The following is a 23,112-nucleotide window of genomic DNA, read 5'->3' on the forward strand; positions in this document are numbered from 1 at the left end:
ACCTTATCTCTATGCCAAAAGGAAAATGGTGCAGTTGGGTTATATTTTTCAGATATTTTTCCAAGAAAAGACAAGAGGCCTCCTTTATTCCAATGTTTGAAGTCCAAATTAGAGCAGAGCAAAAACTTCTCCTGACTTGTTCCCTTCAGTGACCTTCCAGATGTCTATGAAAGATCTATAAACAGAGCTTCTCTGCTGAATTTAGAAGCAGTAGTCCAGCTTCTCATTCAGGAACACAAGTGGTCTCAAGTGCAATCTAACCTGCACCATTTGGATAAATGACAATTTTTAAACTAGAGTGCCCCCATGCCTAAGAGGCCATTAAAGCCAGTCTAATATTACAAAACTATACTACCAAAGTCAATGATTCTCTTTGTAGTAGTTGATACAGATCGTAGCAAGTAACTATGATTTTGACTGTCCTGAATCATCTTATTTGGAATTAGGAATACAAATCTTAAAAGAACATTACTTTCTAAACCCGTTCAGAATTCAAAATTTCCCAAATAAGCAGACAACTCAGAAACAGCAAAGGCAGCTAAGGCTGTTGTCTCAGACAACTTAACTTGGAAGGGGGAAGCAAACAAAAGAAAGCAGGGTGCCATACAACCTGCCTGCCTTCTAAAAAAATAGTTTTAATATCACCGTGCATATGCTTTGTTACTTTTAAACTTAACCATTACTTGCTTTCTAAGTTACATTGTTCACCACTAAACTCTTTTCTCGATACATATTATGCGATAATTTCTCATCTTCATTTTTCATAGTAGTCATTCTCTCCAATGCATTTCTCCAATGTAAACGTCTTTCATCAGTCCACCAAACTTCATTTGCCATGCTTTCCACTTGTGTAACTCCACACCCTTCAGTGGTGCTCTGTTAACATAATTCTTTTCACAGTTTCCAGTTCATCTCTTCTTCCATCCGCTTTCTATTCATTCCATAGGAGCGGTACAGAATAAAGCAGGAGTGTCAAACTCCATTTCATTGAGGGCCGCATCAGGGTTGTGTTTGACCTCAGAGAGCAGGGGTGGGAGTGGCCAGAGTGGGCATGGCCCGCTCGATGTCACTCATGTCAGGGGCGCCTGTGATGGTCCAAGCACTCTGCCAGCAAAAACGGGCTCCTGAGTTTGTTTATTTATTTATTTATTTATTTATTTATTTATTTATTTATTTATTTATTTATTTATTAGTTCGATTTATATATGCTGCCCTTCTCCGGAGACTCAGGGCGGCTTACAATGCATTAAGCAATACCCTTCATACTTTTGTATATACCTGCTTAGTAGGGCCTTTTGGCCCCACCTGAACAGTGTTCTTTTTTATACAAAGTCAGCTTATTGCCCCCACAAACCGGGTCCTCATTTTACCTGCCTCAAAAGGATGGAAGGCTGAGTCAACCTTGAGCCTGGTGAGAATTGAACTCGCAGTAATTGCAGGCAGCTGGCAGCTAAGTACTACTTTAACAGCAGCAGTTTAGTCCACTGCGCCACCAGGCTGCAACATTTCCGGCTGCAACATTTTCACTGGCAGAGGGTTGCAGGAGGCCGTCGCAGCCGGAAACGCAGCTCGGCAGCCTGTTTTCGCTGGCAAAGACACCACAAGCCAGTCCTTCACTGTTTCCAGGGTGGCCCCGTTGGCCAGTTCTAAACATGTCATTGGCCACATCCGGCCCCTGGGCCTTGAGTTTGACACCCCTGGAATAAAGCAAGCAACAGAATTCACAGTTCAAGAGGGAAAAGACTGGTCTATTAGAAATATTTCTGATCTAGACAAGGCACATCTTAATTTATTCTAATAGCATTTTATCCTTTGAATTCATAAGAGGCCTGGTGGCATAGTGTTTAGAAGGTAGTACTGCAGACTAAATTCTGCCCATAGCCTGGAATTCAATCCTGATGGGACTTCTGAAGTTGGTAAAATGAGGATCCAGACATTTGTAAACCAGCGGGTCCCCAACCTCCAGGCCATGGATCAGTACTGGTTAATAGCCTGTTAGGAAATGGGCCGCAAAGCTGGAGGTGAATGGCGGGCGAGCTAGTGAAACCAAAACCATCCCCCATCCCCCAGTCTATGGAAAAATTGTCTTCCATGAAACCAGTCCCTGGCACCAAAAAGGTTGGGGACCAGTGTTGTAAATAACCTAGAGAGTGCTATAAAGCACTTTGGGCAGTATATAAGTCTAAGTGCTATTGCTGTCAGGGTTCCAAGTAACACCCCCAACTAAAGAAGACTCCGAGGCTAGCAATTCCTCAATTTTATTAGAGATGTCATATTGGCACATCTGGGAAAACCCAAATCTGAAAGTTCCTGGGTTTTCCCCACCCAAAAGAAAGTCAAAGACCCACACCCTGCACCCACATGTCCGTCACATGATCCAATCAATCCACCATCTGAACTGGAGACAGCCCCAGTCACTTCTATCCAGGTGCAGGCTGAACGTCCTTGATTCTCAGAGAAAAGAATGCTGTTATGGCTATATATCTTCACCAACTCCTTGCAAATCCCCCCTCCCATTTTCCCAGGCACTAAATGTGGCAGCCCTGAAGCTCCAAAGAAAAGATGACCTCCAGGGCTGATAATTGCTATATCAACAAAATAAAGAATCATTCATTCACTCTTAGAAGTGCAATCATTCTAATGTTGCCATGCCAGAGGTCCTTGCTACACTACTAATGTACAGAAAGCTGGATATTTGGACTATCTGAGAATTATCTGATTGCAGTTATGCCTGTACTATGCTTACCTCATTGAGGATGGTACAATGCTGTGGACCTGCTCTCAAGCAAAAAAATATTGGAAGATGATTGGCAATTGGCTTTCAGAAATAATAGGTGAAACCTTTGAATTAGATCCTAAAATACTTCTCCTGGGAATTCTTAAGACGGAATGGCAAAAAAGAAGAAATACTTGGCAGTGCATATAATAACAGCAGCAAGAATCGCCTTTGCCCAACAATGGAAAGAGAAAAAAATACCAACTAAGGAACAAGTAATTGGCAAAATAATGGAATGTGCCAAGATGAACAAATTAACATTAGAAATCAATGACAGAGAAGATTCTGATTATTATAGCATATGGGACAAGTGGTACGGGTGGTTAGAGAAGAGGAAGATGAAATAAAAAAAAAAAGAAAGAGACCAGAGCAAGTATAAGAAATAGTTAAATGAAATAGAAAGAGAAGATGTACTGTAGATGGTAGGAAATATAATAAGGCAAGGAAAGGTTACATGGATAAGCAAAAGATATGACTTATGTATTTACTAATTTATTTTTAAAGATTTATTATATATATATACACTAAGAATGATATGAGAACACAATTTTTATACCATGTAACTGGTCTACAAAGATTATCTAAATATGTACAACATGCATATTTTTATTTATTTCTTTTTCCATACTATGTAACCGGATGGACAAAAATTGTATTATTATAATTTCTTAATAATAAAACATTAAAATTAAAAAAAAAAAAGAGGATGGTACAATGCTGTCCATGATATACTTGATCTTCGAGGTCTTGCATAACATGCAATATACCATTTTATACATGTGTTATATAATACAAGTAACCTCAGTTGCAGGCCTCAGTTATTTTTTAATTACTCTAAGCAAGATGCAAGATCAAGTCAATACACAGTATAAAACTTACTAGTAATTAAAATAATGCTATCAATAAACAATTAAGAAACTTCTTCACGGTGCCACAAATTAAACTAATTTAAATGTCTTGCATGAAGACAATGCTGGGATTATAAAAATTGTAGACTTTGGGAAGCATCTGTTCCTTTACCGTATAAAGATTGAAATTTCATCATGTCACCATCTAGCCACATCACTAAAGCTCAGTTAATAGATCATGTATAAAGTTTGCTGTCCCTTGTACTTTGAAGTTTCTCCTATTGGTGGATACAGCTAAGCTTATTTTATGGACAGAAATAAGCAACAAAACATGCTTAAGCAATCTATACATCTGTCTTGCCTTCTCTTACCCCATCTATGCTTCTATAACAGGAGTTTGCAATGTACAGTATACATTTTCTGATTTCTAGACCAAGCATTTATTTCTCTAGCATTTTTGCCTACCCACATTTCCAAGCAAAAAACACACAATCCGCCTTTTTATAGCTGGATTTCATTCATAAACTTGTCCTTTGTCCAACTGGTTCTGGAGTTTATGCTGATTTTTGTTTGAGTCAAGCTCTGCACAGTCAGTCAGGCAACAATATGCTCCAACACCCTAAAAAACAATGTACTATTCAAGAGCCTCAATCTTTATGTTTATAATAAAGAATAATGTATTAAATTTATATGCTGCGTCTGCTTCCGTAAGATGCCTGGAAATTTGTATGGTGTGTACTTCCTTGTACAATTTGTCAGCTCTGCTTGCTAAGCCCAAATTCTGGTTGTGAAATTAGATTTTCCTCAGAAGGACTCCCAACAAACCCCCAGGCAAGAGTGGATGAGTGAGACAGAAGTGAGAGAATTTCCCTGGTTCTTTTAGAACTCCTGAGAAGAGTAGCCAGGAATGCAAACAAGCCCAAGAGAGTCTCTGGCTAATCCCCAAAAGTTTTTCCTCAAGAAAGATGGTGTAGAAAACAGCACGCTCCATTGGCATGGCAAAGAAGGGACATTAAAGGATGCTTGACTGAGAGCAAGGGTTGAACCTCCCACATATTTGGGAAAGATCACCCAGGCTTGGCACTTTAACAGGTAAAAAAGCAGTTCCACAAAAATGTGTTAAGAAATAAACAAAATAGCTTTTCCCTGGTAGTACTAGCAGCTGTTTGCCTGAGTGAACTTGAAATCAGTTAAAGCACCTAAAAAAAACATGCTCACTTCTAAATTCTCTTTCAGGCAACCATCTGATCCCCCTTTCTTTGCAAAAAAGAAAAAAAGTATTGGGAAGAAATAAGAGAATCTCCAAATAGGCCAAGTGCTTCAATCATGAGTTTGGAGTTTACGGTCTCAAAAGGGAGACTGAGACGGGATGTATTAGTAATAACACTGTAGTAATATGTAATTAGTAATACTAATACAATGCCGTAGTAATAATGTTGTCCATCTCATATTAAACCTCACAGTCTATATTTAAGTTAGTATTTATTTATTTATTTATTTATTCATCCATGAGATTCCTATGCTGCCCATAAGTGGCTCACCTAAGTGACTCTAGGCAGTTTACAATAAAACATGTCACAAAACAGGAAAACATAAATAAGAACAAAATTAAAAAAAAACAGAATTAAGTATTAAGTTATATACTCAGGCTGCAATTAGGTTACTTGTGTAACCCAGGGCCATGATCCTGAACTTGACAGATTTTTTTTTCAGACTTACAGTACTTGATTACAGAAAAACCCATACCTATATTTATATTTATGGCTGATTGAAAACCCCTTGTTGACCTTTTGCATGAAATGGAAAAACTGTATTTTTTGTTTTGATGATTAGAAAAAAAATGGATAACAGAAAAAAGTGAACATTTATTGTAATCCTTGAGCAGCAGTCCTCAATCTTTCTTGCTCCATTGACCGGCAGCAGCAATGGTAATGGCGGTGGTGGTAGGGAGGGGGTGGTTTCACATGCCCAACCTACGGTAGCTTCCACAGCTTTGTGTGCTTGCCTGCTGCTTGCACAGCCTGGTTTCCAACAGGCCACAGACCGGTACCAGTCCTTAGTCTGGGGGTTGGGAACCCCTGTCCTACAGTTAGAGTTAATACAGTAATCATACTGATATTTGATACAGAAGAAATCAAAAGTTTCTTTCTATTTCTTTTGGTTCTCTTTTTCTAGACTTTTTATTTTATTTTTCTTCCTTCCTTCCTTCCTTCCTTCCTTCCTTTGCTGATTTTACTCTTTATTAGTTTGGGTTAGTTTTTATGTTCTTTGTAAAAAAAAATTAAAAAATGTATGTAAACAGTTTTACTGTTGTGTAGATATTTATTTTAATCTATCTGCACAAATCTAAATTTCATTCCAATTGATTTCGGTGAGTCAATTTTAAGGAAGGTAATACATCTTTGTCAGAATACTTCAGCTTCAGACAATAGTCCAGAAAAGCAAGGACAAGTATTTTTGTTTAATTCTAGCTCCTGAATTTATCTAATTAAATCCTTCTTTAAATTCAAAACCTTAAAATAGAAGAGACTGGAAATACACAATAAATTATAAAATATCAGAAGAGAAATGCATCCCTGCTCTTTTCACACACACCAACTGTTTCTTCCCTAAGCCCCTGAATGCACATAAGGTCCATCTCAGCATCTAATTGACAGCAAAAACAAGAAGAGATTAATCAGCAAGAGATTATCCCTACCCCCTTCTAATACCAAAGAAATATGGAAGTCAAGATCCAGACTGAAAAGCAGTTTTGAGGATTTAGGAAACACCCAGGTAGTTCAGTGAATATTGTCGGCTTCTGCCCTATATAAATCTGTTGACCTTGAAGATTCATTAAGACACTAGTCATGTTCACAATGGACTAATTGTAAATAACCTACTTGTTATTGTATGTAGTTCATTTATTCCACCCTAGCAGGGCAGGTAACTATGCAAACCAGGAAAGATTTGTTCAACATATGGTAAACTAAGGATCCTAGTGTATTTCTCCATTTATAAACTAGAATAAAAACAAAAACAAAAAAATGTTTGTGCTTTCTTGCACTTTGTCCTAAATCTAGCCAGATGTTTCTTACCAGTGTAGTTAGAAGAGGGATATTCATGACATGCAATGAGAGAGTAGTTAAGCTACATTATTATATTCTACAGATATCAAAAAAGTGACCCAAAGCAGGAGGATAGGAAATAAATGTTGGTCTTCATTAAGAACAAGGTGAGATCCATCTATATACTACTAAAACCCTTATTCTGTAACCTTTCATTGGCCAAAATGGTACATCATAGAGCAACAGTTTGTGAAACAAACTACCTCAAATGGACTAATTTACAGAAGATGTCCAAAATCTGGGATCCATGACTCTCATGGAATTGAAATTTGCCAAATTTTATATTTTATACATAAAAATTATCAAAAAATAGTTTGGGACATAATACAAAATGTCATAAAACATTTCCTGTGATGATGTTTGACTATTCCACATATTTCAACATGGGCTACTTTCAAGGCAATTGTATCTCTGAATGTATCGCTAATTTTCCAGTGAAGGCATTAGAAGAACATTAAAAGTTCTTGTTGATGGCATTGGGGAATCTAGCAAGGAAAGGTTGACCCAATTGGTTGCGGGTTCTCTAGTAATTTCTGTTGAGCAAGTCTTTAAACTGGCTATGTTTCTTTCTATCTGAAGTTATACAGTATCAACTGTTGAGAAATAAACTTCATGTTCCGAAGATTTGTATGTGACAAAAGAGAGGCACATATCTGAGTTGCAATAAAAAGTATCCAAAATATGATTGTTTAGTATTCAAATCATGGTGCATTGGTACTGTAATCATATCCTCTAAGACTACTATAATTTGAGGGCTTTATTTCATAATGGCTATAATATATAAAAAATTAAAAAAATCGCACCAAAACTCAAAAAAAAAAGTTCTGTAATTCCCTCATCTAATAAAAAACAAAACTACATACAGGCCTTACCAATTACACTTTTTATTTAGTTTATTTTGGGCAATAGAGGTTTAAAAAGTAATTTCCAGTTATTTAAAGACCTTGGTATTTTGTATGCAGATATCATTTATCTTCTTTCAAAGGTTAGGACTAGGAAGCCTTTTGATCCGTTCTCTCAGTCATTCAATTATGGCCTCTTCCATGCTACTTAATTTCACCCAACCGATCCCCAGTCCTATCCATATTCAAGAGGCCCTTTAGATCTATTACATGCAATTCTTCAAAAAAAAAAATCAAAGTTTGCTTAGAGCAATGTGTGTCAACCTTGACAATTTTAAGACGTGTGGACTTCAACTCCCATAATTCCCCAGTTTGCTTTGTTGGCTAGGGAATTCTGGAAGTTGAAATCCATGCATGTTAAAGTTCCCAAGGTTGAGAAACATTGCCTTAGGACCGTGATGGCGAACCTATGGCACGTGTGCCACAGGTGGCACACAGAGCCATATCAGTGGGCACGCGAGTGTTGCCCTAGCTGAGCTCCAGCGTGCATGCGCCGGCTGGCCAGCTAGTTTTTGGGCCTTCTGGGCCCACAGGAAGTCAGGAAACAGACTGTTTCTGGCCTCCGGAGGGCCTCCGGGGGGGTGGGGAAGGCTGTTTTCACCCTCCAGAAAGCCTCTGGAGCCTGGGGAGGGTGAAAAACGGACTTTTCGGTCCCATCGTGCTATTGTATGCCAAAAGCAGGGGGAGAATCAAGGGTCATGTGCGCATGCGCAGGGGGGGCGGGGTGCATTGAATTATGGGTGTGGGCACGCGCGCGCGCAACAACCCCCCCCCATGCTCCCCATGCTTTTGGCATGCGACGGCAAAAAGGTTAGCCATCACTGCCTTAGGACTTGCAGAGTATTTGAAAACTGCAACAAATGTCAGCTGCAAACATCTGCTTAAAATATTTAACATACAAACAGTAACATACTTGAACATCCACGCTCATCCCTAAACATAAGAGAATAAATTACTTGGCTACATTTTTTTCAAAACTATAATTCCAGCATGTTGGATTGTTTCTGTTATTGTCTATATACATTATAACTATGTCCAGGTTTGCTTTCCATGCATATCGGGAAGGTAAAAGTTTATACACTTTTCATTTTGATATATTTATCGGTCACTGATGCATGGTGTTTAGACCGAAGAAGATTATAGAAAAATTGGAGATCATCATGCCTTGATAATTGCCCATACTTTATGACAGAAAAGCAGGGGAAAGTCGATATTTGGATGAAATACTATCAGGGAGTCAACATGCTATCCAGAATTCTTTTATGCCATAAACAATGCAAGGTTATGTACAGATTATGTAGGGAAATGTGGAACAGGTTCACAATTGTAATACATCATAACTTGGTTAGTCATGGTTTCAGGAAGTGGCTGATAGATGAGCTGGAACCACATATTCATTCAAAACCATTCCAGCATGGTTTTGCACAAGACTAAATTCCCACATGTGTCACCCCTCTTGCGGAAGCTGCATTAGTTGCTGAATTGTTTCTAGCTGTTGATTATCACCTTCAAAGTCTTGGGTGGCTTATGACCAGGTTATTTGAAGAACCTTTTTTTCCCCAGTTACATCTACCTAAGCACCAGATCATGGAGGGAGGTATGTTATGAGTCCCCCTCCATTAAGGAGGTACATTTACTGGACCACGAAGAACGGCTTTTTTCTATGCTCTCAATGGAACATTATCCTTACAGAGATAAGAATGGCTCCTACCTTGAGTTGACACTCTTTCGAAAGACCCTTAAGACATGGTTTTGTCCGCAGATCTTAGGATCCCAAGCTGATACGAAGCCCATCAAGTGTTTTGTCTGAATGTTCCCGTAAGGGAGGTGGGACTATATTGGGTTTTGTATTTGAGATCTTATTTTTGTCACCTGCAGTCACCATGAGTTGGGCAGCCATATTAATATCCTTAATAAACAAATTAAAATATTGCCTTATGCCATAAAGAGCCTTGGTAGTACAGTGGTCTAAGGCACCCTGTTATTAAGCTGGTTATTAAGACCAGCTGCCTGCAATTACTGCAGGTTCGAATCTCGCCAAGGCTCAAGGTTGATTCAGCCTTCCATCCTTTCTAAGGTAGGTAAATTGAGGACCCAGTTGTGGGAGCAATAAGCTGACTTTGTATAAATATACAAAAGGATGAAGGCTATTGCTGAGCACATTGTAAGCCGCCCTGAGTCTCCGGAGAAGGGCGGCATATAAATCAAATTAAAAAAATAAATAAATTATGATGTACAATCCTCAGAGGCCAAAATCAAACAACCCAAATTATTGCTTAGTCAATATGTGAATACATACACACATATATGCACATCTTCATACAAAAGGTATGACTTCGATAGGAGATAATTATTTGAGCAAAGGCAGTTCCTAAGTCATAAAAGTCTTTAGGAATTTAATATTTTTCTGTAATTTTGAAAATAAAAAGGGAGTAATTACCAAGCAGCTGCATTTAGCTACTTAGGACTCAGAAGACCTTCACTTCCACTAAATAATAATTTGATAGAACCAATGATTATTTGCACAAGTTGCCTGCACATTGAGAGCCTGTCCTAAGAAAAGGCTAGCAAATGCATATACTAGCCTCTTGCCAGCTTTGAAACCCAAAAATAGAATAAGTACTTATAATGTTTACATGAATCCATCTTCTCACAGTTGCTTTTGGATTGGGTGGCAAGATTTGCTAGCCTGTTTTACATAACAAAATTGAGAGCCAAGTTGGTGTAGTCAGTGGTTAAGATGCTGGACTGGTGACCATCAGTTCTGGTCCTCTCTTAAGTATGAAAACCAGCTGGGTGACTTTGGGCCAGTCATTCTCTCAGCCCTACCCACCTTACAGGGTTGTTCTTTGTTGATTCAAGATCATAATGCTTTAGATCTGAATGCTACACCTAGAACACTTCAAACTAATTTTACTTCAGGGAAATCGCCCCCATAATAACGTGTCTGACTGGTGTACTCCAGAGGGGAAACAGAATGTTCTGGAATTCTTCAGAATGTTCTACTCCTGAATTCCTGAATCTTGTATATCTTTGCTTTTAAGTAAATCAGAATAAGTAAAACAAAGCATTGTTAAATTTCTGCCATGTTTGCAAGTAAAAATTAAGGGCTAATATGTTTTAACTACTCATGATTACTATATTGAAAATTATTCACCATTTTACTCTGGTTTTAATATGTTGTAGCTCTTCCAAAGGCTTTCCGATAATCTCTTTGAACTCAATCCATCCGCTTTATCTGACTTTTCCCCTTCTGCTCCTCCCTCATCCTTGCCACATACGTTCTATCCAGTCATATTGCAGCAAAAATATCAGTTAGTAATTTCTGTAATCCAACTTTAGTTAATATTCAAATATTTCCCCTCAAATAAGCATTGCTTTGGACCACAGACTAATATTCTTCGCCGTTTATGAGCATCAGTTTACTTTTTCCGCAACAGAGAAATAAGTGGTCCCTGGATGCTATTTATCTCCATAAGAGGTCAATTTATATGTAAATATTTGAATGGTATACAGCATTTAAGTTAAAAAAAATCTATTCTTGTAGGACAGCAGAAGGGTAATTTGATGCTTCTCTAAGCAAGGCCATTTCTTCAGTAGTGAAGACAACAGGAAGCACTTATAATCTTATCTCCCAACCTGACTGCTTTTTGGCCAGCATTGGTAGGGGAGGAGGGGGGCTATGGGTTTAAAGCCTGAAATGGAGCCTTGTACATTACTACAGTAGTTGCTCTGATTCCTTGCTTGGCAAGGTGTTGCTTTCTCTTTTCAGCTCTAACCATAGCCCGGCTCATAATATTTATTGCAAGAAAGTTTGGGAGTTAGAATAATGGATTTTAGTATGGGAAAAGCAAGTGCTAGCTAAGCCATAAACTCAACTTACATTTATCTGCCATTGTTGTTGGGCAAAAATAAGATCAATGGCATGATTTTCAGCTTCTTAAAAAACTGGTAGATTGCACAGTACAGGTAGTCCTTGACTTACAATGGTTCATTTAGTGACCATTCAAAGTTGCAATGGCACGAAAAAAGTGACATATGACTGTTTTTCCAGTTACCTTTGCAGCATCCCCATAATCATGTGAACAAAATTCAGATGCTTCGCAACTGGTTCATACTTATGACCAGTGCAGTGTCCCAAGGTCAATGTGATCACTTTTTGAAACCTTCTGACAAGCAAAGTCAATGGGGAAACCAGATTCACTTAACAACCAGGTTGCTAACTTATCAACTGCAGTGATTCACTTAACAATTGTGGCAAGAACTGTTGTAAAATAGGAAAAAACTCATTTAACAAATTCTCATTTAACAACATAACTTTTGGGCTCAATTGTGGTCGTAAGTCAAGGACTACCACCTATACACACACTGCATCTCAGACTTTAAAAGTGAAAGCTATAAAACATCCACAATGAAATGCATTTTTCTAAAAACTAAGAATAATCACAAACAGAAGATGCATGTATCCCTTAAAAAGTCCCATTTTTAAAAAAATTGAAAATAAGGACTACCCTTGGCCTACAGTTAAATTCCAAGATTCTAGGATTTGTCTCAGTTATCCCTTCCATGTACATGCATGTGCATGTGCACATGTATACCTATATGTATATGAAGAAATTCTTTTACAATAACCAGCAAAGATCTCATTTGAGGCATATATACTTTGGACACATTATGCAAAGAAACCTATAATTCTGGGAAAGGTGGAAGAAAGAGAGGAAGAGAAAGACCAGTTGCAAGTTGGATGTATTCAGTTATAGTGGCCATGGAAGATCTAAAGGATCTTGTTGAGAATAGATCATCCTGGAAAAAAATTTATTGTTTGCTAAGCATCAACCTTATGGGACGTAATCAATCAACCAATGAAGCTAGCAAAGAAGAATTTAGCCTAGACAGCTTATGACACTAAGCTTACAAGAGATGGAAACAAAACAGCAATTTAATGCTGCACACAAATCATTTGACCATTTCTACTCTAACATTATTAATACAGTACTGTTTTTTAAAAAATCAGAGAGAGGAGATATAGTAAAGCAGTATTAATTACAGCTATCCTGTCATCAGCCTACAGTCCTCCAAACAAAATCCACTGGAATGATAACGTAAGTATGGTGAAAAAAAACTGAATATAATTACAATGAGTTTTATGCCTGGAGTTCTGAAATTTCTTATACCAGCATATTATTTTCTGTGTCTTGTGGCAAAATTAGAACTAACACTTCTAATTGCTCTGTGAATGTTTTTTTAATTATTCCACTTTCCCTTAACAAAATGTGTGCCCTTTATGAGTGATCCCTGACTGTCTCTCTTACCTCCATTTCTTTCTTCACAATTTACTCAATCCCATTGTGTTAAAATAACAATTATCTGTTTGACACCACCTGCATATGAAAGTTGCCCTACTGGATTTCAAATGATGTTCCTATATTGCGTTCACACTTTGATCTCCTACCCCCATTCCCACCCGCTCACACCACCCAACTTTACCTGTTAGTGACATCAGTTGCAAATTGTTCCCTTTGAAATTCAAAGGGAATTGAAATTCTATGATGTTCACATATTTGTACTGCTTTGATCAACTTTCTATATCAGATTATTAGAGGCATCTTATTTATGGATACTTACAATTAAATATAACCTTTTATTGAAATACAATGTAAAACTTTACACATATGATATAAGCAAGAAAAATCCTCAGGTATAAAATTTGACATTTGTTCATATTTTATTTAAATTTGTCTTTCTCTACATTCTATTAAGTAAAACAAGAAAAAATGCAAACACCCAACACTCCCATCTATTGTATCAGAAGGATCTTGGTTACTGAAATTCGGTGTAACTTTGACGTTCTTGCTGTGGGTTCTTTGGTGCAACTGTCACTCAATATAACCTCCTTGGTGCTCTCTGAGCTTGGTTGTTTTCTTGCAGACATGTTATTACCCAAAGTAGGTCTGCAAGAAATGTCTGCAAGGAAACAATCAAGCTCTAAGGCACCAACGACCCCTCATTTCAACCTGGAACTACAAATATTCTCCTTTATTGGTATCAATATAATCTGCTAGCTTTGAAAATAAATTATCATTTGAACCCTTTCCAGTTATTGGTGAGTTTGCCACCACATTCTAGCAGAGTTAGAAAAATATGAAGCTCTGCTATCTGATGTCTCCCTGAGAGTGACAGTCCCAGTTTCCTTCAGGAAAACATGGACCTTATTTCATTTGTTCAGCCCAGGACTCTGTAATATGCAGAAAACATAACCTTAAGCACAGGTAGGAAGGATTGCTACCAAAACACTGGGGAAATAAAAGAAATCTGAATCTGGGGCAGAGCTATATTCCAAGCAAGTGCCAGGGTTCCAAGTAATAGATCCATAGCAAGCAGAACTCCAAGGAAGGCAGATTCCTCAAAGGATAGCTTTATTGGAAATGTCATATTGGCACATATCTGGCGCAAATCGACTCTAAAAGTTCCCACGGTTTTCAACTACAGTATTTTTCGGACTATAAGACGCACCGGTGTATAAGACACACCAAGATTTCAAAGAGGTAAGTAAGAAAAAAAAAACGTTTTTGCCCTCCCTGGCCCTCAGGAGTACTCTGCAGGCCTCCCAAACCCACTGCACACCCAGTTTTTTGTAAAAACGGGCAAAAAATGGGCAAAAAATGAGGCACACAGAGGATTTGGGAGGCCTGCAGAGTGCTCCTGGATGCTGGGGAAGGGCAAAAATGCCCGATTTTGCAAAAACGGGCAAAAAATGGGTCTGTTTTTCACAAAAATGGAACGAGCAGGGCGGGGCTTCGGGAGGCCAAAAATGGCTGCATTCTGTGTATAAGACACACCAACATTTCCACCCTCTTTTAGGGGGGAAAAAGGTGCGCCTTATACTCCGAAAAATATGGTAGTTAAAAGAGAAAGTTTTCCCACAACCCCAACAATCACATGGTCCAATCAAGATGCTGCCTGGTTGTCTGGTGACCTCCCTCCTTCTTCCACGGTTCAGGTGTGAGAATGTCCTTGGTTCTCAAGAGAAAGTATGTTATTTTGCCTACACAAACCCCTCTATCTCTAATCCTCCCTCCCTTTCCCTCAGTTCCAGTGTGGCAACACTGAAGCTCCAATATGGCTCTGGTCAGGTCAGCTTCAGGGTTGACAGCAAGTATCTCAGATAAGACCCTGCTTATTCTTATGAAGATAGAGAAAGAAGAAGTACTTCAGGCATGGAAGATTCTGTTATTGTAGCCATATAATAAAAGTAGTACTAGCATTTATGATTTTGGTTTCCTAGTCCTAGTACCTTGACATCCCATAGTACTTCTTTACTAAGATGGTATGGCGGGCCCTTGTTGCACGTTTAGGTATTTGCAAGCTTTACATTTATGAGTGAGCTGCTGTGTATATAATTGTCTGAAGAGTTCTTAAGAAAATTATCCATCGCTACCACATTTTGAACTCAAAAGAAATCTATACATGGAAATATCAACAAGGTTGCTGGATGGAGTGACAAAATATGGCAATATTTTTTTTCTCTTTTTAATTCTGGTTGAGAACTCTGCTATGTACGAGAAAGAAAACACTGTGAATTTAAAGTTCATCACATCTATGAAAGAAGACAATATGGAATTTCACTTAGTTGAATGACAGACTTTTGCCACCTGCCTCATTCATTGTTTTTCACATCAATACGTTTACCAGCAGTATAAAATGTATTTCTTCGGCGGGGTGGGGGTGGGGGGTGGATTGCACAATTTTGGAATGCTCCCTCCACATAAAATTTTAAAAATACAGTAATTCAGAAAAAAAGCCATATGGAATAGGCCCATGATAACACTTATCTTTCAGCTGCAAAGAAATAGTCAAAAAATTCTACTAGTTCCCTCACATTTGTGTCGTGGCCTCTCCATGGACACTTATCTTATCCAGCTGTAATTATAGAGCAGATTGCAAACAGGCCTAGAAGAGGAACTGGAGATACAGTAAGGACTTCGGGCCCAATCAAAAGTCTTGAAATACAGTAAGGGCTTCAGAAACACATTCTGTTTTATTGAGTTGTGGAGAAGGAACCATGGCTTGTTTACACTTAGACAGTCTTTGCTTTAAAACAGTGTTTTAAAACCTGTACCTACCAAAGCTGCCAATTTTTCCAAAGAGCCATGCTTGCTGGGAGCTATCAAAGCTGAAATCTTACACATCTGGAAAGCACCAGGCTGGGAAGGGCCATGCTACAGCTTGAAAATGCTCTGAGACTTCAGAGAATTTGCTTTCCAAACCACTGACATATTTTCAGGAGATTGACTTACTCTGATCAAAAACAGCTTTTCAGACATTTTCAACTAGCCTGAAAGGGTTTGTTTCAATTAACACCCATTTCTTACAGTTTAATCATACAGGAGTCACTGTGGTCATTGAACAATCCAGTTTAAGCTAGGTTCAGAAGCGCAACCCTAGTTCATTTCACTTCTTAGCATTACAGGACAGTACTGGTGAAGACAGCCAGCTGGCCTCAGCCTTACACTTTATCTTCCTTCTCTGCCAACAGGTTTCTCCAAAAAAATCTTTAGACAAAAAAAAGGACCACATTGACTGGGAAGTTTGCCACTGCAGACCCAGCCATTAATTAGAAAGCAGCTCAGCCCCTTTTCTAAACAAGCCACAGCACTTGGACACAAAGAAGGAATACAAACAGAAAAAATGCTGTTACCAAGCCTAACCCAGAATAACTTGAAATCAATCAAATCTGAAAGTATTTTTCAAGCCACAACTTCTCTAAAACCAAAGCCGTATATTGGCTGGACTTTTTTTTTTTCTGATAAAGACACAATCATTCATCCTGAACATATGACAATCACATATGACAATCTGAGAAAAAAATGTGATTTAAAAGAAGCTACTTTTTCCCCACAAGGGTTATAAAATGAATATTGCATCTTGAATGGGATAAATTACATTCTTAGCTTAGTGTGTAGAAACCAATTATATTTATTTGAACCATTCTGTCATCATACATTTGTAGTTTATAAGTTACCTGGGGAACAGAATTAAGAAAAAAAAAAGCTGTTTACAGCACTTGGAGGTATAACAATAATGTATAAGCCATACATACTGTGTGTTTCTAAACCTGTTTCTCATTGCCAATACTGTACAAATAGTTTTCCTACATCCTTCAATATGGGGGCACTGCGACGGTTGTAAGTGCAAGGCCAGTTACACGTTACTCTTTTCAGCACCATTGTAACTTCAAATGGTTACTAAATGGTCATAAGTTGGGGACTACCTGTATTTTAGTATTTTAAGACAGCCTTTAATAAGTTATGTTTACCTGTCAGTGGCAGGTATTATTAGAAAGGCCAAGTGACCAATAGCTAGGGAAGGAAGGAATGCACTGATTTCCTCAAGGACCCCAATCCCCACAATGTAGCTCTACCTCTTATACCACTCATTTACAAAACAGGCTAGAGGAGATGGATGCTGACTTAACTATCATATGTTGGAGATTATTTCCCCAATGAATATCTATAATATACTCCTACACAGTTTTAAATTCCACCATGTCTTAATCACACAAATGTAAGTATATTGCAAAAAAACCCCTCTTCTCAATTTTACCATTCCAGCCATCAAACAAGAAAAATTAACTTGGATGTTTCACATGCATCCATATATTCATTTGTTTCCCCCTTTCCAGGAAGGAAATCAAGACTCATATCATTTGAATTCTACTTTACATTTCTTCATTCTATCCTTGCTCCTTTTATCTTGCTACCATAGCCCAAAAAAGACATATCTAAAATTAAGAGGAATAAAGCAATTCACTTTCATTCTAGCATTCTAACTTATGGAATTAATTCAATGCTGTGTTTGTTCATATTCCAACAAACACAGAATTTATTTTAAAAAAAAGAACACCAGGACATGGGCATGGTAAGCAAAGTTCAGCTATTTGTCATTCCTATAGAAACAGATATTGAAAGCTGAGCGTTATCTCTAACAATTCATATTCTATAGCTGCACACCCATTCACCTCCGTACATCATCTCTGATATTGCAACGGTTTTTGCACATACAAAAAGTCCTTCCTGAAAAGATGTGGAAAACATATTAACATGAGTACAGAAAAACAAGGGTTAACCTCCAAAACCAAGTCCTCTTTCTCATGCTTCTATTTCATACTCTCCCATTTGCGGGACTTAAGTGTTCATAGTGCCCAGAATTACAAAAGCAACACCAATCTTCTGGAGTAAATCCTATCTCATCTAGTGAGGTTTCTCCTCATTTCTTCATAGGCTCAAATTCAGCTAGTATCGCATGCTTTAGGCAAACCCTCCGGAGTGATTACTTATAATTATGTGCAATTATATTTGATTTTTGGATGCAAAAATGGATGGATTTGCTATTTTTTTCTGCAAAGGCATGTGATTAGGCAATGGCTGAGCTCTCAGGTAAGTAGGCCTCCAGACTCATATTTTAATGGTTACTCAAAGTATGGTCAAGCTCAGTCTTCCCTTATATTGAGTACACAAATTAAATATCTCCTAAAAGAGAACAAAATAATTGTTGTCTCTCTCCATCAATGTTCTCAGACCAAAAAGAAAAAGTCACAGAATGGGGGGAAAAATATTGGGCAAAAGTCCATTATTTGAAAAATGCCAAAAAAGGAGGAAGTCACACAACTCCAATAGCAGTATTTCAGGAAGTATTGCCATAATGTTTAGTTCCTTTTAACCCTGAGCTAAAATGAAACCGTTGTGTGTCAAGTAATAAAACAGCATTAGGCATCTATCAGATACTGTTGCTCCTCAGAAGCAATTCCAAAAACACAAGATGTACAAATTAAAATTTTGCTCAACTAAGAAGACACTTAGAAAACATTTCTGTATGGAAGAAGCACAAAACTTTTGATGGCTCTTATAGGAACCCATACTGTGTCTATTGCTTGATTTTAATGGTTTTGTTACCGTTTTACGGTTTGCAACTCAGAATGCATTAGGAACAGGACAACTTCAAATTGCTGAAAAAATTAAATACCGCCCCTTTTTGAATGCGGTCACATTCTTGATCATCCCCTTGCTTGCTTCTACTTTTTCTAGCCCAACATCCCCTGCGGTATCACCTGGCTTTAGAAAGCCAACCTTTAAGTACCTTCAAAGCAGCAATCGAGACTTCCCCACCTGTATTATATACCCAAATCAGGAAAGCAGATATGACAACTTCTGCTATCATCTTCACCACCACCAAATGCAACATAATGCAATCCCTTGTGAAGAATGAACAAATCAAGAATGATAACAAAAGAGACCAGGCCCAGTTGTTGAACTTGCCTTAGTGCTGATATTTCCCCGCTTGGTCCCTGGTTTGCTTCTTCTCAATTTGATAGACGGAGACCGAAGTAAATTTTTTATTCTGCTCGTTATTGTGGAGCTTTCAACCGACATCATAGTCTTAGCGGGGAGAAAACACAGTCCCCTCTCAAATGCCTTCCACAAAGAAGTTCTTGGGGGCTGGATTTCACATCACTTTCAGGAGACTCCACACCTTCTTCTCTTATTTCATCATAGGGCTTCCACTCCAGGACACATCTGCTCTGCAATATGGCTATGCACAGTTCTTCTTAGTTCAAAAGACCAAGATCAAAATAGACCTTTGAGAAATGAAGGGGGGGGAGAGAACCAAGGTAAACCAATAATACAATTTTACAAGCATGTTATTCAGAATTCATGTAAAGTCACCACCATTCCCACACTGCCTACAGTTTACAAAACGTGGCTGTTTTAAAAATGGGTGTGTGCATGTGACTGTAATATAAAGATCAAAATTTGAAGACAGCCCACTGCTCCAGCTCTGGAGGTGAGGGACAATTCCTCCTAACAATTGTAAGGACACTGAACCACAAATACATCAACCACATTTCACCAAACATGGGCTCCAATTCCAAATCCAATTTAATCTAATCTTAATCTGTAACTCAAAGCCACGCATATGTAGAAAATTGCATTCCTTAATTCCTGATGTAGTTCATTATAGATATTTATAAAGGTAGCTTAATAGTCAAACCAGAATACTTGGCAGGAGAATCCTTATTTTAGAGGTGAGTGCTTTGCAAATTTCCCAGGAAATTCCTCGGTACTCCTCTGCGTGGAGTTAACACCACACTGTTACCGTGTTGCAAATGCTTAAGGATTACCCTTTTAAGAAACAGAAATCAGACACCTAAGCCAAGTAAACCAAAATAATACCGTTGGCAATTCAAACAACCCATGGGTTTTGAGCTCAGCTTTTAATACAGTGGGCATTTGTCAAGCCTAAAGACGATTCACTGCTGCAAACACTTCACTTACGCATTAAAAAGAGAACCGCGACCATCCTAGAGTATCAGAGCTTCAATTCCCCCCCCCCTTCACACACACACACAACCTTCTCAATGACTGTGAAGTCAATTAAAGGAACCGGACGGAGATTTCCGAAGAGAAGTTTGCTTAAATCCTCTTTCCCATCCGCGAAGGGGAGGAATGCACAAAGGGAGGTCGAATATATAACACTAATGCAGAAGCCCTTCCAGCTTTTTTCAGGCCAACAATAGGATGACGAGGGATGGAGAAATCCGCGAGTAATTCAGTCAGACCCGTTTTCTGCCTTAAAAACCACGAAACGCAGCTTCTCGCTTTAAAAGAAGCCCCTTCGGGGGGAGTCAACCTTTGTTACCTTGGAAAGGGGGCATCGGCGCTCCGTAGAGGAAGGGTAAAAAAAAAAAAAAAAAGCCCTCTCTCCCAGTTCTCGTCCATGCAGCCGGGTTTCGTCCTTTCACCAGCCACGGTCGCATTCAAAAAAGCCCCCTTGCCTTCCTTGGGGCTCCCGCCTGCCGTCTTTCTTCTCTCGCCGTCTCGGCTCGGCTTTGCGGGCTTTCCAAGCGGGGAAGGCGGGGGCCACCGGGAACCCTCCAAGCTGCAAGGGGGGAAGCTGGGGAGCTCCCGCTAAGAGGCTCCGAAGCTGGGGGTGGGGGGGAGAGAGAAGGGCTGCCTTCCTTCCCTCGCTTTTCGAGGCTGCTCGCTCGCTCGCAGCCGGTCCTCTCCGCTCCTCACGCCCGCTGACAGCAACGGCTTTGGCGAAGTCGGCGGATCACCCGTGCCGGGAAGGCTGCCAGAGCGATCCCCGCCTCCCCGCCGAGCCTGGGCTCCAGCCCCAGGATCGTCCGTCCCTCTCCTTGGGCTCCTCCTCCTCCTCCTCTTCTTCGCTCAGCTGTTTCTTCTCGGCGAGTCCCGAGCTGGCGACCCCTCTCTGCCGCCTGCTGCCCCCTCCCCGGTTAGTATCCCTCTGGAGCTCGCCTGGCTCTTGACAGCGCCGTCCCCGCCAGCCAGCCAGCCGGATTCCGCGGAGGCTATGGTGGCCTAGGCGGTCCAAACGCCGAAACGGAGACGAAAAATCACCAGCGGACCGACGGACCCGGCCTCCCTCGATTTCACGGCGTCGATTTCGGCGGGCGGGAAATGGGGGAATGGATTTCTCGACCGCAGAGCTCCTGCAGGAAGAAGGCGGCTCCTTTTCACGGCGGGGGAGAAACCCGGCGAACGCTTTGCCCGCCCTCTTTGGCTGGCTGGCTGGTTGGCTTGCTTGAGTCGGCAAGCAAAAATTGAACCGGTTTGGAGACCTTGCCCGTTTTGTTTCCGGAACACCTGGACGTGTTTTTACACGGGCCCATCTGAGCTCTCCACAATAGATTATTAACGGCATTATGAGGTGGGGTTTTTCCAACTTTTTCTCCAAACCTCGGCAAGGACCCTGTGCTATAAGAAATGTATGGCATTACAGGAAAATAACACCCCCCCCTTTTTTAAACCACCCTGAAACGAATTCTGAAATCAGTGGCATCTAGGGCTTCCTCCATACAGGTAGTCCTCAACTTAACAACAGTTCATTTAGCGACCATTCAAAGTTACAATAGCACTGAAAAAAAGGGACTTATGACCATTTTTTACACTTACGGCCATTGCAGCATCCCCATGGCCACCTATATTAAAATTCAGATGCTTAGCGATTGGCTCCTGTTTGTGATGGTTGCAGTGTTCTGGGATCATGTGATCAGCTTTTGCAACCACGCAAAGGCAGTGGGGAAAGTAGATTCAGGTAACAACCATGTTACTGACTTAACAACTGCAATGATTCACTTAAGTGGAAAGTCTAAAATGGGGCAAAACTCACTTAACAAATGTTTCACTTAGCAACATAAATGTTGGGCTCAGTTGTGGTCGTAACTCAAGGACTACCTGTACCTGAAAGCCAAATTTGGTCATTGCACTAATTCAAGTACTGTACATCTGCCTAAGTTTGCACAACCTGCTAAGCCTTTGTATGATGTGCCTGGTTTTGACTTAACATAATATGTGAACAAACGGCTTGTAAACCATGCCTTGCAATTTCAGTGTTAGTGGCCCCAATCAAGTAAACTATAGGTAAGCAAAATGTGGCTATACTACATGCTATCAGAAGTGCTCTACTGTTCAATCATCTTGTCTCAGAAGGAAGTCATTTGATTAAAGGTAATTTACTACCAATTAAAGCTAGTACAATCCACCACTATTTCTACAATAAGCTAACCTATGCAAAAGTCTACCTGAAGTAGGCTTACATTTCTGGATTTTTCTCCCTTGGTTTTGTATGTATGGAGAATGTGTTTGGGCAAAGATAGGTTCAGCTCTCCTCCAACCTAATTATTTCTTGGCAAACAATAAGGATGCTGACTAAGAATTTAGTCTTAGGCCGCATTCCTAAAAGTGTTTACACAAATGCTATACTACTTTTGGCACTCAACTGTCTTTACTTCCTCATAAGGACCAATGAAATTAGTCAGCAGACATATGCCTTGCTCAGCACAAATCAAGTTGCAAGTGTGCTTATGTTTAAAAGCAGCACAAAGTAAATAACAGTTTTATTTAAGCTCAAATGGTCCTAACTACATCTTTCTGGGAACAAACACAGAATGCAACCAGAGTAGATCTCTGTCATGAGACATTTAAGAATGGTTTGGTATATGCTAAAAGTTCTTGTCACAGTACAGGTACCTATTAATTTCATAGCTGCCTTTTCCAACTTTTTCTGTTTCAGGATGTCACATTCCGGTACATGTTTTGTACACAGTATTGCTATCTTCCTAGGCAACAGATGTTAAAGCTGTAATCCTACATAAATTTACAAGGATGACCATAGCCATAAGATTCCCAGCTGCATCTCAGACCCTTTCATTACAGGTTTATTTTTAAAAGTGCTTATCAGATCATATTTACTTTCATTTTATTCCCTGTATGTCCCATCAGAGGTGCTGCACTGGAGACTAGACTAGACTAGAACAGAACAGAACAGAACAGAACAGAACAACAGAGTCGGAAGGGACCTTGGAGGACTTCTAGTCCAACCCCCTGCTCAGGCAGGAAATCCCATACCATTTCAGACAAATGGTTATCCAACATCTTCTTTAAAACTTCCAGTGTTGG

At 39.5% G+C, this 23,112-nt stretch overlaps 1 protein-coding gene across 1 annotated transcript in view; it reads right to left on the reverse strand.

Annotated features, from left to right (window-relative positions):
• Positions 1 to 19,115, reverse strand: part of MAPKBP1 (mitogen-activated protein kinase binding protein 1) — a 121,194-nt gene extending 102,079 nt beyond the window's left edge. The window contains exon 1 of the mRNA XM_070931304.1: positions 18,949 to 19,115. Coding sequence (XP_070787405.1) covers positions 18,949 to 19,065 — 117 coding nt within the window. The 5' untranslated portion in view covers positions 19,066 to 19,115. The remainder of the gene's footprint in view (positions 1 to 18,948) is intronic.
• Between the last annotated feature and the right edge of the window lie 3,997 nt (positions 19,116 to 23,112).

This window comes from Pituophis catenifer, unplaced genomic scaffold (genome assembly GCF_029215685.1).
Source record: "Pituophis catenifer annectens isolate HBS135680 unplaced genomic scaffold, rPitCat1.0.hap2 SCAF_1, whole genome shotgun sequence".
NCBI classification, from domain to species: Eukaryota; Metazoa; Chordata; class Lepidosauria; order Squamata; family Colubridae; genus Pituophis; species Pituophis catenifer.